Raw genomic sequence first — 15167 nt, 5'->3', positions numbered from 1 at the left:
TGGGGAAAATAATGCACGTAAACATTTATATATAAACGTTTTTTTGGGGGGGGGCGTGTGCTACAACAACATGGTATCAACTCGAGTAATACAATCTTTACTTTGGTTTATCAGTGGTGAAATTTTAACTACCCCAATAAAATAACAAAAATAGATTTAAGTGAAACCCGGAAGTAGCCGCCTGAATTCTTTTGCGCCCGCCTACTTTACCCCCACAACCTCTTACGCGATTGGTCCAAACTCCCACCCGCGACCCCTCCCATTGGACACTCGCTCGCCCTGGGCTTGCCACGCCATTGGCCCGCGTCGCGTGAGAGCTCCCCCTCGGTCGGCCGCTCAGCTTTTGTGCCTGCCGCTGTCTGGGCAACAGCGCGGGGTCGTGGACGGTGGGTGGAGGGAGACGAAGCGAAGAAAGGACAGAAAAGGGATGGAAGCGGGGGGGGAAAGCACTGCTGAAAAGGCGGCGAGGGGTTCGCGGAGAGAGGCGCGACGACGCACAACCGTAGCCGGCTAGGCGAGGCGAAGTGGCGTACGAGCTTGGAGAACTTGCCGACGACGGGACACTAAACAAGGCGCCTCCAATGATGAAAACTGGGATTTTTATGGGAGTTTACCAGAATTAAAGCAAGCCAGAGGACGCAGAGGTGAGGATTTTTTTTTCCTTTTCGTTTGCATTTTGCAGAGGCAGCAGCTTTGTCCCAACAGAATCAATGATGGGGGAGGCAGAAGTGCTGGCTGGTGGGTACTCGGGGTCCAGGGGCCTTAATGAGTTTTTGGGGGGTAACCGTAACCTCCCAGGAAGGATGAGACTCATGTTGCCTGGACCTTTCAGCAAGGCCTGCACGACGAGGAGATGACTTCGTTGTCGATCCATTCAAGTGGGGTACACCGACTGGTCGCCAGCCAATCACAGGGCACAAATAGACACACATGCTTTCATCCTCACGTTCACACCGAAGGCAATTTACAGGCTGTACAGTAAAATGGCGGTCAAATGTCCAAATTCAGCCAATTATACGTCTTATTTGTTTTTAAACACATCGATCCTGATGGTCTGTACCCATGTGGGTCCCAATAAATTAACCAATCCAAAATCCTGAAAATAGGTCGTTTTTTTAAACTAAGGATTGGCGAGTACGGATAACCACGTATCGAGTAGTCGCAAAGTCTGCCGATCCCCGTCACCAATACCTGTCACAGGGCACTCTCTTGTGGCGGCTCTACTATCAGGAAGTAGCTTTTTTTGTTTAGTTATTTGGGTCTGGTACTGTACATTCCAGCCAATACATTTCCAGCCTACCCCACCATTAAGATGCCATTTCTGTAAGTATTGGAATGCTCATTTTTAGCGTGTTGTTTCAAAATTCACAACTCAATTTCTGCACGGTTGACATACATTTTCAGCTGCATCGCCCAGTCCTATTTTCCGACTTCATAGTGTCATGATTTACAACTGCCGGAGCTCTTAGTTTTATTTAACACTTTTGTTAATTGAATACAACTTAAATTATTTAATTTTCGGAGTGACTGTTCAGGCCTTTTTTTTCCAGAAATAAACAAAAGATCTTTCTTTAAAATTATCTGAGGTTTCTTTTTTTCTAGTACTCGTACTAGTGGTATTGGTGAGTACTGACGATGATTCCGCCCAACAATGGCCACATGTGAGACTGTCTCTCCTATGCTGTACACAGTCCAACCTACGACCTCAGAACTGCGAGGCAAATATGCTAACCAGTCGTCCACTGCGCTGCCAGCCCACAACTTGCTTCCGGCGATATAAACATTCTCCCCCTCAAGATGGACGTCACGCTGTGTCTTCTGGAGTCTGATGCTGGGAAGAGACGGGTTAAAGGGGACGAAGCAGAGTCTTAATTAGCATTTCCCTCCATCTTGAATCGGGGTGCGCGGGCTCACTGTATCACATTGTTGCCTTCTTAGTCACAGCGAAATCCATTCACGCACCCCCGGAAGCCCGCAACGCGCACAGGCCTCCATTGATGGGTGAAGGTTCGCTTGACAACGGCACCCAGCATGTGCGCCCTCCACGCAACAAGGCGAGGGAGAATTGAGTGTTGAAAGACTTCCTGAATGACGGCAGGAGAGAGTGTGTGAGAATTTGTTTTCGCAGTTTGTCCCAACTGTGTCGTACGTGCTTGTTGTTCCACGGCAAAGTCATCCAAAACACGCCATTAGAGAGCGTGCACGGGGAATAGATAGTTCCCAAGCTTCAAAAAGTCTTTCTTAGATGACAGCATTTTTGAGTCCAGTCCAACCCAAGATTGGTGACTTCATTGATTGATAACAATTTTGTCTAATGTTGTTGATCTCGATTTTTCCTGAGCCTAAACTCATTTGCTCCGTGATCATGTTTGTCATTTAAAACGATTAATCTGCCAGACGATTGATTTGGCCCTTTTAAAATCAGCCAATAGTTATTTAGACTTCTGCCTTTTACTTTCTTTTCCTTTTTTTCTTTTACACCTTAAAACAGTGCAACATAAGACAAAGAAAATGACATTCAACTAACCCCCCCCCCCCCCCGCCCCAATTATCGTCAATAATTGCCAACTTTTCTCTGTTAAACAAACAATATCAAATATATCTTTATTTTTGTAATTATTGACGGACCATAAAAAGCACCCCCTTAATTAATCAATTGATGAATCGGTTATTGGAATTTTACTCTGCCATACATGCCTCGAAAAAAATCAATTCCAGTCATAATTACTACATCATTGATGCCAATTTTGTTAGCCCGTCGTGCTAGCATTTTAACTTTTGTAAGAAAACAAACTTGAAATCTTTTTGTATTATGTTTAGTTTTACTTCAATAAATATAAATCTACTACAATAATAAACCACAATAGTGCTAATACTGATCATAATAAGCTTTTTTTTATTTTTATTTTTTTATGTATGAAGCATGTAGTTCTTGACCTGCTGAATGTGTAACGTGACTTGAGATAAGGTATGTTTTGAATTGGTGCAATATAAATACAATGGACTTGCTTTCATGAGTGAGGGGGCGGGGCTAAGCCATAAAGTGAAACTCGTGTCGAATCATAAAAGAACCATATCCAACCCTTTAAAACAAACAGAAAGTCTCAATAGAAATTCAAGCTCTTTCATTCTAGTCGCATCCGCTTTCTATTGCCATGTCCGGATTTGACGAGATCAATACAGTCGTTGTGTCGTCTTGCCACAATAGCGACGCGTTATGAAAGCAGTGCGCCGTTGTTCTGAGGGCACAGATGGGCGACCTTGACTTGAACGCGACAGCAACGACGTGGACGCCACTGCTCCTCCAGCACATCCGTCGCATTAGTCAAGTTCTTAGCAAGGTTGCGTTTGCCGGCGCGCAGCAAGGCAGCTGAAAGCCAAACTGATGACGCGAGCACGATTGCTACTACGATTGCTTTTGTCGACCAAAATACAAACTGGTGATAATATGATGGAAGTGTCGGAGCCCTGTGGAAGATAGCGAAAAACAGTACGTCTATGCTAGTGTATTAGTTAGGCTAGTATGCTAGCTAGCTAATCTAAATGGTGAGCCTCATGTTACGGTGGTTTGTATGTGTTGAATAATTACACTATTGATGACAGTCTTTTATGTAACAGATTTATATGATCGTGTGCGTTCAAGAAGCACGGTGGCAAATCCAGGTCCAGAAAGTAAAAACCCTGCCACAGTTTGGCTTTAGCCCCTTGTGCTAGATAGCTAGCTCCCTGGCTAGCTCCCTGGGTGCTTGTTTACCTGTTAGGGAGCTAGCTAGCTAGCTAGCACTTGGGGCTAAAGGGTTGGCAGTAAATACAGACTGTGCCTAATGTTCAAACAATTGAAGCAGGATTCCGGAAAAAAACTTGTCATTTGCCTGCCAGACCAGTAGTTGGCGATGTTTTAATGTAATGTACTGAAATACAAAGCATACAAGTCTATTTGGATGTATAGATTTAAAATACGGTGCATGCAAGGCATGAGATTCAGATTTGTTTTCCAACGGTCCCAAAATGCTACTGTTGACCTCAAGGACCAACACGGCGTCCAATCAGAAGGGGGCATGTTTTCACGCTACCTGGGGATCGCCATTTCCTCTCAATTTCTTTCAATTTCAATCAATTTCTTTCCTTCAGTTTGATTACACTAGCGTCTGTCAGTATTTGTCATCCTTGGACCAAAGGCGGATCCTACTTTGTTAACGCTCTGATATCGAATTCCAAGGAATATAAATGAGCCTGAATTAAATGTACACTAGTGACTCATGGTTTGTTATGCAACAGGCGCAGTGTGCAAATGTTGTCCAGTTTTTGCCAGCTCGTCCGCGAGCTCCAACAGCCTCCCACTCACAAGGTTGTCGAGTCTTGGACTGTGACAGCCTACCAAAGACGTACTGGGTCTGTCCTCAAGGACTTGGCGCTGGGTTCAAGCTTGCTAGTAAATCTTTAGTGAGGGCGGAAGGAAACGTCGCAGATCATCAGCTGCTGGCACTGTTTCGGGGGGCCTCGTCTGCTGAGTCTTGTGCAATTGTTTGGCCTGAGGAAAGTACAAAAAGTTGCATTTCCTCATCTGTGATTCTTGCTTACATTTTGCTAACGTTTTGTTCAGTGCCGTCATTTGTTCCCGTACGGGACTTTTACGGCCACTTGCCTGCAGTCTTGCTTTTTAAAAAATAATCATTTTGTGGCAGATTTACTTTCTGGTGACATGAACCTAAACGGCCATGGGCTTGCGATGTGTTCAAGTAGAACCCTTTGGTATGGAAACGTATCGCATTCACTTGGACAAAAAAACAACTCCTTTTTTTCTGACAAATTTTTCGGGAGATTTGTAATTAAAAAAATCTAAAAATAATAATTCTGAATATTTTTTTGTTCTGTCATAAAACATTCAGAAAAACAGAAAGAAAAAAAATACAAAAAAACAGAAAAAATATTCAGGGGAAAATAATTAGTGAAAAAAGCAGAAAAAATAATTACTCCACAGAACAGAAGCTGGTGCTCTGTTTTTCGGAGTATTTAAAAAAAACTTTTTTAAATCGAAAAATACTCAAAAAAAACGAAAAAAATATTTAGGGGAAAATAATTAGTGAAAAAAGCAGAAAAAATAATTACCCCACAAAACAGAAGCTGGTGCTCTGTTTTTCGGAGTATTTAAAAAAACTTTTTTAAATCGAAAAATACTCAAAAAAACCCAAAAAATATTCAGGGGAAAATAATTTGTGAAAAAAGCAGAAAAAATAATTACTCCACAAAACAAGCTGGTGCTCTGTTTTTCGGAGTATTTAAAAAAAACGTTTTTATTTTTATTTTTTACCTCTGAACTCCAAGTGACTTGTTGCAGACTTGGCGGACATTTTCCCGCATACCTCCAACGTACCTTCAACTATATCACCTACTGGCCCAGTTAAGGTACATACAAACGATCGGCATGATTTTAGCAAGCTAATTGTTACGTTTCTACGGAAGCGTATTGCATGCAGGAAGTGTTTGCCGTTAGCGAGTCTGCAACAAGTCACTGGAGTAAAAACAGAAGCTGGTGCTGTTTTTCAGAATCATTTTTGGGGGACTATTTTCCCCCTGTTTTTCTGAATGTTTTTTTTTCTGTTTTTCTGAGTATTTTTTTGTATGACAGAAAAAAATATTCTGAAAAACAGAAAATTAAAAAACACACCAAAAAATAAAGCTCCCCTAAAAATTAGTTAGAAAAACAGGAGTTTTTTTTTTCTTCAAGTGAATGCAATGCACTTCTGTACTTTGGTCCATTTGGTAATCAAATACAAAATGGTGCAGTTCATTGGTTTTGTCGTCAACACAGTAGTCTGTCGCGTGTGCACCAAGCCAGCCATCGATTTACCAAACATGTCTTGGATGCCGTCGAAGCAAGACAACTGACTCGAGACCTCCCATCCACCAACGGGAAAACAAAACACATTAAGGTTTTCCACCCATCAACTGAATTCAACCAGAATAATCCAACCCTGAGTGCGAAAGCATTTGCATTTCAAAAGCCTCTTTAAATGTGCAAAAGGGGATTTGGAAGTATACAGTTTAGCTTTGATTGACAAATCATATCACAGCAGGACACTTTATATAATAACAGCATGTCCCCGGATCATTTCACTTGTGTCATCTTTGGTCGATCTTTCCGGATGTCTATCCCTTGAGAGTGGCTCTGGATCTTCAGCCAGCCTAGATGATCAGGTCATAGTGGAGAAACTTGCGCTAGGATGGTTATCGTGCAAATTAGACACAGAAGTCAGTCGAGGACAAAAGATTGACACGACAGAGACCCAACAATTTTTATTTTATTGCCAAATTTCGCGAGGTTGTTTTCCATAACAAGTCCCCGTTAAAGTTAAGGTTGTTAAACGAATACCTTCCTTCAAAAAAAAGCAGACTTTTCCGTAGCGCTTTTGATATTGAGAACACAAGTTTTTCAGTACGGAAATGTCAGCAGTCAGTCACAACGTTTTGTTCAGCGATGCGACCTGTTGGACCACTTTGCAGCGTCACTCCACTTATTACCACGTTTGCTCAACAGTGGGGGGGGGATTTTTTTTTTCTCCCTCAGAGTTGTATGTAGGTCAGTAGATGGGCGTGTAAGAGTCGGTTTCATCTCCATTCTGTCATTTTATTCCCTCCTCCACCCTCAAAAAAAAGAAAGAATAGCTTTTGCTTTGTTCACTCTTTGTTTTGTCCAAGCTGGAGTCTTTTTCATGACTCATCCAAAAGTCTTTCATCCCCAAAAATCTGCATGGACTACCTGTCAGCTTGACTCTTCAAGCTCTCCAAAGATTATGCCTGCGTGGACCTGGTTCGAGGTTAATCCAGGTCCAGAAAGTAAAAACCCTGCTACAGTTTGGCTTTAGCCCCTTGTGCTAGATAGCTAGCTCCCTAGCTAGCTCCCTGGGTGCTTGTTTACCTGTTAGGAAGCTAGCTAGCTAGCTAGCTAGCACTTGGGGCTAAAGGGTTGGCAGTAAATACAGACTGTGCCTAATGTTCAAACAATTGAAGCAGGATTGCGCAAAAAAACTTGTCATTTGCCTGCCAGACCAGTAGATGCTTTGTTCACTCTTTGTTTTGTCCAAGCTGGAGTCTTTTTCATGACTCATCCAAAAGTCTTTCATCCCCAAAAATCTGCATGGACTACCTGTCAGCTTGACTCTTCAAGCTCTCCAAAAGATTATGCCTGCGTGGACCTGGTTCGAGGTTAACGCATATTTTTTTGCACGTCAAGTGCACTTACAAACATTTCTGTCTGCCCCAAAACACATTGGCAGGCTGTCAAGCCCATGCCAAAGTAATGGGACCCTAAATTTGGATACTGACCAGGCCCAGACATAACTCGGGTGCCGTGTCCCCTGACCGACAAACCTTTTTCATACAGTTTCTGAAAAAAAATGATGCATCCGTCCTCAGACATTGAAAGATTCTGTACTGACCAACCACAACTGACACCCCCTAAATAATTTTTTTTTACCTGCCCATATTAATAGATTAAACCATAAATAAACCACAAACTATGAACACAAAACGCATATATAACACAAAAAAAATTTGTCATGCTCATTTTACGTTCTACTTAAAAAAACAAAAAAAACACGAATGTACAAAACATTTGTGTGTAAACTGGATCCCCGCTATTTGATAGGGACTTGGACCAGCCTCCCAAAATCATAAAAAAAAAAATAATAATTTTGGGGAAAAATACGCAGATAACCCTCCAATAAGTGTTTTCCATTAAAAACTGGCGTTGGCTCCAGAAAAAACAAAAACAACATCTCTCTGTATCTTTGGGTCTCAAACGGCAAGTATGTGAAGATCCACATATTCTCGATTCGCTGATATTTTGGGGGGAACCAACCTATCCTAGCATCCTCTTTTTATTTAACTAAAAAACTAATTTGTTGGCTCAGCTGTTTTTGTGCACAGTCTATATAGCCCCGTATAAAATAAAAGTATTTCTTCGCACCATCTCAATACGCCAAAGAACAATTTCGAAGTGACTTGAGAAGCTTCATGCCGTGCTTTGCGTTTCCCTGCAGTTGTCATTTTTTTCTATGATCTAAAAAAAAACAACCCCCAGTTTTTCATGTGGACAAAAAGGGCCATAGAAAAATACACGTTTGTAAAAATAAGCCTGTTTGCGGACTGAACCGAACTGGAAGGCACCAGCTGTTCTGTTGCTATATAATGTGAACATATCCATTATAGTGGTCACACCTCACGCACATTCCACTGCAGGCTAAGGCGGTTGGCTTCGGCAGAAGCATCCACAAATTAGTCAGCGAGGCTCGGGCGCGAGGACGTGTCGCAGCTCGCCGTCAAATGTCAAAACAATTGGATGTGTACATCCGAGGTGGAAGCTGTCACGTGCTGGCGGGAATCTTGGAAGGGGGAGCGTTGTTCACGTAAATCAAATGGGATGAGACAAACAATGTGGTTTTCACCTTGAAAAGTGATAGCTAGTTAGCTAGCAAGCTATTATTTTTTGTGTGGCTGGATCCACACAAATAATCGGAAAATAAATGATTGTGTTGTATCCTTTAAAAAAAAAAAAGAAGGTGCATACTTACATGGCGAAGCACCAATAAAACAAAAGTTACTACTCCCTACTTTAGGTTTGGGCCAATTTAAAGCTTTAATACGATTGTGACTTCTCATCACATAAGCCTGACAGCAACATGAATAGTGATGTAACTTTATTAATTGATTATTTATTTATTCATTTAGCGAACAAAGGAGTATTTTCCCTCACAAGTCAAATTACAACAATCCAAAGTCAAAATTCCTTTCACTGGGCTGACCGCCATTTTGACTTGCCATAACCTCAGAATTGTCAATTGAAAAGATTTCAACTCTTTATCCAGCCAAAATGTGTCTTTGCGCTTGTCACTGATTATTAATTTCATTTTTGTTTTGTTTTTAAAAATTCCGTTTTATTCTTATAATATTACAACACTGTTGTCTCTCAAGAATATGAATTGGCTAAATTGACTTTTTTGGGTGTGAAAATTATAAGGTGTTCCTCAAAATTCTGACGCATGAATTGACCAAAAGGTTTGAGAACCCTTGAGTTAGCTAGCTAGGTCGCGAGATATATACGACCGAAGGGTATGTGCACATAGGACGGCAGTTTATTTAATATTTACCGACTATTTGCTATTTAGCTCCACGTTCTGGTCAGACCTCTGCTTGTTTTTCATTCCCGGTCGCTATGGCAACCAAGCCACAATGTTCCTGTGACAATATAGCCCCTGGGCGATATTTGTTTTTGTCCCAAGTATGACCAGGAAGTGCTCAACTAAAGTGTTTCAGTCCGTCCGTCCGTCCGTGGCGTCCGTCCATCCATCTTCTATTCCGCTTATCCCATTCAGGTTCAGTGGAAATGGAGCCCATCACAGCGATCAGACCAATAGCGGAATACACCCGAGACTGTTTGACAGTCGATCGCAGGGCATAAATTTGTAATGAATTCTGTAAAATATGTGCTCATAAAGTCAGCAGATGTGCAGAGCATGAGTTATGGAGTCCCTGAACCAGAATTCTCTTCAACAAGACAGTTTGTGAATCAGAGACTTGACAACAAAGCTGGCATTTCATTTATCCGTCTTTTTTTCACATCCAACCCAATAAAGTGGGTTGAACTTCTTATTACTGTTGAAACTACCCCTTTCACACCGCTGCCTTCCCACTTCTCGATATGCCTCGAATACGACCCCAGAAGCAGAAAAATTACCTGGTTAACTTCCACGTCCTGAATTATATGTGGCTAACCTTCACACAAAACAGGGACATTGGAATATGTGTTTATCTTTTCTGCTTATTTATAGCCACGGATAAACTAAGGTAGAAGTCTTTAGAGTGCTTGTGGTCTTTCCTTATGCCTGACTCGCTTATTAGCAACCAGTGACCATAGATATAAACTAGACTCCTTGGCATCAGGTTCCAGACCTAGAAGCCTCTTTCACACAGAATTTTCCCAAACTGGTGCATTAGAGGTGGCTTTAGCTTTGAAATCTTTCTTGGCGTTGAAAAAACTGCTTTCAGTGGTTCTCCAACGATTGGTCAAGCAGATCAAGATTCTTAACGCTGCACCTGACTGTGGAGCTCACAGACCCAATGTGGTGATTGGTCTGTTTTTTTGACACTATTTAATGCCAGCTACAGAGTTGAGAAGATTTGATACAGGGGAACATACAGTGTACAAGAAAAGTAGTAAGAGTCTCAGCACTGAACCTTGTGGAACACCGCATGACGTCGCGCTAAGCTCAGACGTTGTGTGCTACCACATTAAAATGTCGGTCAGTAAAATAAGAAGGTCAACCAATCCTGTACTAATGGAGACTATTTTAATCTCAGAGAGAAAAAATATTGCTCAAGGGCTTCTGGGCACTGTTCAGCTAGCATGGTCTCCCCGCTGCGGCAACCAAAGCCAAACGTTGGTCCTGCTTTTATTTTGAACTTCTCCTTCAGCCGTTCTCTCTCTAAGAGCAAGTGTCCTTCCACTTTCACACGAGCGGCGTCAAAGCACAGAGCTGACAGCCGTGGCCCAAATGACCCGTGAGCTAATGAGTAGCGCGGTGACGAATGAAGAAACAATGCTTTTCTGCAGGCCCACCAGAGGTTTTCTCCCACAGAAGGGTCATTGTTGCCGGCTGGGGGGGGGGGGGAGCAAGTGGGCCGGCTGCAGAAACCCGGAGGATGAGACCAGCCGCGGAATCTCCTCTGCTTGTAAACGGAAACTATTTCCGAAGCCAATTGAAACTCTTGGCTTCGCCGGGTTTCGCGTGATTGAAAAGGATGGCGGCCACACACGCGGCTGGCGATTGTGACTTCAAAGGCTGGCCCGCTAAACTCTAAAATTGCGCCGTCGAAAAAGCAGTAGCGAGACGCTACGAGCGCCGTAATGAAATCGTGACGGACATTGAGATAAAGTAATAAGTGCTGGCGACCACTTTTTCTTTCTTTTTTTTTCGACACGCGTCGTTCTTGCCTGTAGGAGCCAAAGAATGGCTGCGCATGGGAGGCGGCTCGGTGCTGATTAAAATGCAAAGCGGATGCGACGGTCTCGCGGGGCGGTACGCTAACATGAGCAGAGAAGGTTGTCGCGTAAAAATCAACATTTTGTACAACGGAGAAACAATTAGCGCGCGTTAAAGATGCAAACCGAAGTCTCAAGATAGCAAGTCCGATTGAACCACAAGCCTTCATTTCATAGTCAGGAATTGTTCTACTTTATTGAAGGAGCAACACGATGACATCATAAACCAGGGCTATTTAGTTAACCCTTCTGTTATGTGGTGAGCTCAATTGGAGCATCGTGATGTTTGAAAAAGTAAGAGAAATAGATAATAAAAACAGCCGTGTGTGTATTTCCTTTAAATATTTCTTAATAACTCCACAAAATTCCAACAACACAATATTAAGACACCTGGCAACTCGGGGTGGGAATCTTTGACTGTCTCACTATCCGATTTTTGGGCCAACGATTTTTGATTCAAAATGAGTCGATTGACAATGATTTCTGCTTCAATTGATAGATGTTCAAAGAATCGTCATGATCTACTCCAGTCGGACTCGCTAATGCTAACTAGCGCGCTACTCGCAATTCATACAAAACACTTCAGGAACGTTTACAGAGAAGCGTGTTAACATTACTCACCGGCATATGCTCTTCCTACGCTGCAAAAAAAACTACTTTTATTGGCATAACTTGATCGTGACTTTTTCCTTCTACTCTCTAACGTGGCTACAACTTAACAGTGTATCAGAACACGTGGAACCACACTGCCCCCCAGTGGCCAAATCATCACACGAACAGCGCTCCCAACAAAGGCACACACAAACAAGGGCAAGACAGTATAAAACGATTTAAATAAAATCGATTCTGAATCGTACTAAATGAGAATCACGATTCTTATGAGAATCGATTTTTTTTTTTGGCACACCCCGACTGGCAACCGTTTGAAATTTATAACAAAATGCGTAATATCCCTCCTTTAAAAGGTAGTTTTTACACATCTGGTTAAAATGTGAATTCTTTTGAGAGAGAACTCGCTGCAAAATGATTTGTTTGGGACACCATGCCAATTTTTTTTATGACTAAACGTGGGTCACATTGACCCATGAACATTTTTAGTGTATCAAAAGCAAACATAACTGGGGGGGGGGTTATAGATGCAATCATATCATAATTGAGCAGTTTTACTGTCTAAAGAAGTAATGATTCCCTTTGACCAATGTTGTTTGTGTCTGTGGGGACGTCTTAATTAATCCGCCTCTAAGCTGCCTCAGACCTTTTGATTCAGCTAACGGGCTTGCTAACCACCATATGTCACAGCGGTTCCGTTTGCTCATTTTGCAGTCTTGCGTTCAACTGCTTCTACAATGCGTTTCGAAGATTTACTCGCCCCCCCCCAACTTCCGTGTCAACAACCTGCTGGCTGCTGCGCTGCTTTTAATAGGGCTTTTTTTTTTTTTTTTTTTTTTATCTCAGCTGCGTTTTATATGGTTTTGTTAAGAAGCTTAGGACATTCCGGCCCCTGCAATCTGTCTGCCTGGTTTCCGTCTATCCAGTTAATTCTTATCACGAATGATGGAAATAATTGTTTTCTTCCTGTCGGGGCGCAAGATTTCACTTTTTTTCGGAATGATGTGCATGCGTGTGCTGAGCAGGCTCATCGGCGAACGTTTCTCTCTGCTATGAGCTCACTGAAAAACCGCTTTTAAATGGTGGGTTAGGGCTTAGCGAGGTTAGTAAATATTTGCATAACGGTTAATTTCTGGAATTTTGATGAGGCTTGCAGTGTTTTGCTACAGTAGGTCAGAGTCATATTTAAATGCTAGCCCTTCTTCAACCGGTTTTCTCCTGATTATCCTGTTCAAAGTCGCAGGAAAACCATTCAATTGATTGTCAAGTCAAAGTGCTAGTTTATTTAGTTAGTTAGTTGTACTGTACTAGTAATCACCAGATGGGACAAAATAATCTCAAGAACACATCTTAAAATGCAAAAAAAATTGCATAAAAACATGCACACATAATGTACCAAGAAATTGGGTTTCTCAAAATAATCTTGATCATTTGAATCAAGTGTGTTGGAGCAGGGATACATCTAAAAGATGTAGGATAGTGGTTGGTTTGATTTGTGGGGATTATTTTGATTCCAAAGCTACGCCATTTGTTTTCACCGCGTAAAAGAAGCATTTGCATTGCGGAAATGTAAGAAATGTCAACTGGTAAACCAGCCGCCGAAATAAATGACTAAATCTAAGACTTTGCACTGAGCAACAAGACAGGCCTCAGTGAGAATCAAACTCGCGACCCCTGGTTTACTAGACCAGTGCTCTAATCTGCGAGCCACAAGGTCTTTGCGAGCACTTGAATTGTCGCGTGTCAGCACGAAGCAACGCGATTGCGCAATATGTAAACTGCGCTTCGCAAACAATGGCTTCTAACGTTTGATCTTTTTTTCACGTGTTTGTCGTCTTTAGGAATCATGTCCACCGCCTTGTCTCAGCAACTGCCAAAGCAGGACAAGGAGGTGGAGGAGGAGGAGGAGGAAGAGGACGAGGAGCAAGGCGAGGAGTTCGTCTTTGACGACAGCGAGGGCGAGGAGAAACCTCCGGGGGACGGCCAAGAGGTTGCCGGCGACTCGCTTCAATTGTCAAAGCCGGAAGTCCCAAAGACGATCCGGGACGCCCCGCGGGCTGGCAAAGACGTCACGGCGCAGGAAGGAAGCGCCAGCAAGGATGGTGAGACATTCCTCACCAGCATATTGGAACCTCTTCAGAGGGGTCTGCTGTTGTTCTTGAACAGATTAGTGTCGATGATGAGAACACACGCAGAACAAAGTTGGATGATTTCAAAGATGACTGATGAAAAAAAAAAAATCCTATATGCAGAATTGTGTTGGGACTCGGTTTAGAATGTTTTCCCGGTATCACCTGAAGTTTGTTTTTTAATGTTTGAAATATTTCCTTAACTGGGTGGCATTATTATTGCAACAAAAAGATATTAACGGCCACTCAGGGTCAAAATCGAGCATTTTCCGGTATTTCTTGAGGAAAATGCAATTTCTTACCGATTGACTGATGGCTCATGCTTCAACAAACAGCCATCTTGTTTTCAATTTTCCTGTTTTTCACGTTGTAATCCACGAAGCTGAATTCTGATGGGAGTGTAGTGGGGGGGGGGGGGGGGGCTGTTATGTAAGAATGACTAAGTACACGTTTACACATCGGGCTCGTGACACGGGTTCCACCCGTCGCCGCGTTTGTCAGACGCAGGAAAGTCATGGAAACGAGCGCACAGCTGCGCACACATCCTTCGTCCTGCTTTACTACCCTGCGCTAAATCAGCTAGCCCGGTCTTCTGTAATCACTTAGCAAAACCAAAAAAACTCTCAACATCGATGTTATTCCATCGCCAATGTTGCCTGTGTTTTGACCAAGAGAGTAAAAACCCAAAGCAGATGGATGACATCATAGCAGAGAGTCATACATTTCTGCCAAATAGGGCGAGAGGAAGGCCCCAGTGAGAATTGAACTCACGACCCCTGGTTTACAAGACCAGTGCTCTAACCACTGAGCTATGAGGCCTTTCAAAGGCCACGGTAAGAACCGTAAACGGAATTATGTATTTAACTAACTGCAAATTGTAAAAAACTTTTTATGGTGCTTTATTTCCAAAAGGACAAAAGAGGCAATGATGCCAAACTTTTGCCAGACATGCTGAACGTATTAAGCCCGTATCCCACTGAGGGTCGGATGGTAGCGAATGCGTTACTTCCATCATCAGGTCTCATTCCAGATTCACAAATGCTTCCTAAATGTTGGTGAAATATTTGCCAAGTGCGGCAAGAAAACAAAAACAAACATAGAAGCCCGAGGCCAGGTCTTCACCAATCCTGTTCCTCGAGGGCCTGAGTCCTGCAGGTTCGAGATGTTTCCGAACTCCAACACACCCGATGCTTATAATCAGCTCATCAGAAGTTCATGATCCTGATCTCTAGAATCAGGTTGGTTGGAGGATGGGAACATCTAAAACCCGCTGGACTCCAGCCCTCAAAGAACCAGGATTGGGGAAACCCGCTCTTGGCAAATGTTGCAAACTTGAACGAACCCGGATGAGAAATCAACATTCGCCATCTCAAAACATTGGCCCAATC

The 15167-nt window shown here is 42.7% G+C and overlaps 1 protein-coding gene and 1 non-coding gene across 5 annotated transcripts in view; one reads left to right on the top strand and one right to left on the bottom strand.

Annotated features, from left to right (window-relative positions):
* The first annotated feature begins 375 nt into the window (after positions 1-375).
* Positions 376-15167, top strand: part of arhgef10la (Rho guanine nucleotide exchange factor (GEF) 10-like a) — a 118497-nt gene continuing 103705 nt past the window's right edge. For 3 of the 4 annotated variants that reach the window (XM_086086499.1, XM_086086498.1, XM_086086496.1), the window contains exons 1-2: positions 376-644; positions 13492-13752. In XM_086086499.1, the coding sequence (XP_085942625.1) occupies positions 13497-13752 (256 nt within the window). In that variant the 5' untranslated portion in view covers positions 376-644; positions 13492-13496. Of the gene's footprint in view, positions 645-12476; positions 12733-13491; positions 13753-15167 lie in introns of those variants that run through there. The other variant, XM_086086497.1, reaches the window with a different exon arrangement.
* trnat-ugu (transfer RNA threonine (anticodon UGU)) lies at positions 14526-14598 on the bottom strand. The gene has a single exon. It is a non-coding gene; the product is annotated as a tRNA-Thr (tRNA).

This window comes from Leptonotus elevatus, chromosome 10 (assembly GCF_054856555.1).
Source record: "Leptonotus elevatus isolate MCC_2025b chromosome 10, RoL_Lele_1.0, whole genome shotgun sequence".
Taxonomy (NCBI): domain Eukaryota; kingdom Metazoa; phylum Chordata; class Actinopteri; order Syngnathiformes; family Syngnathidae; genus Leptonotus; species Leptonotus elevatus.
The sequence above is the reverse complement of the archived record's forward strand: the minus strand, read 5'-3'. Positions and strand labels throughout refer to the sequence as shown.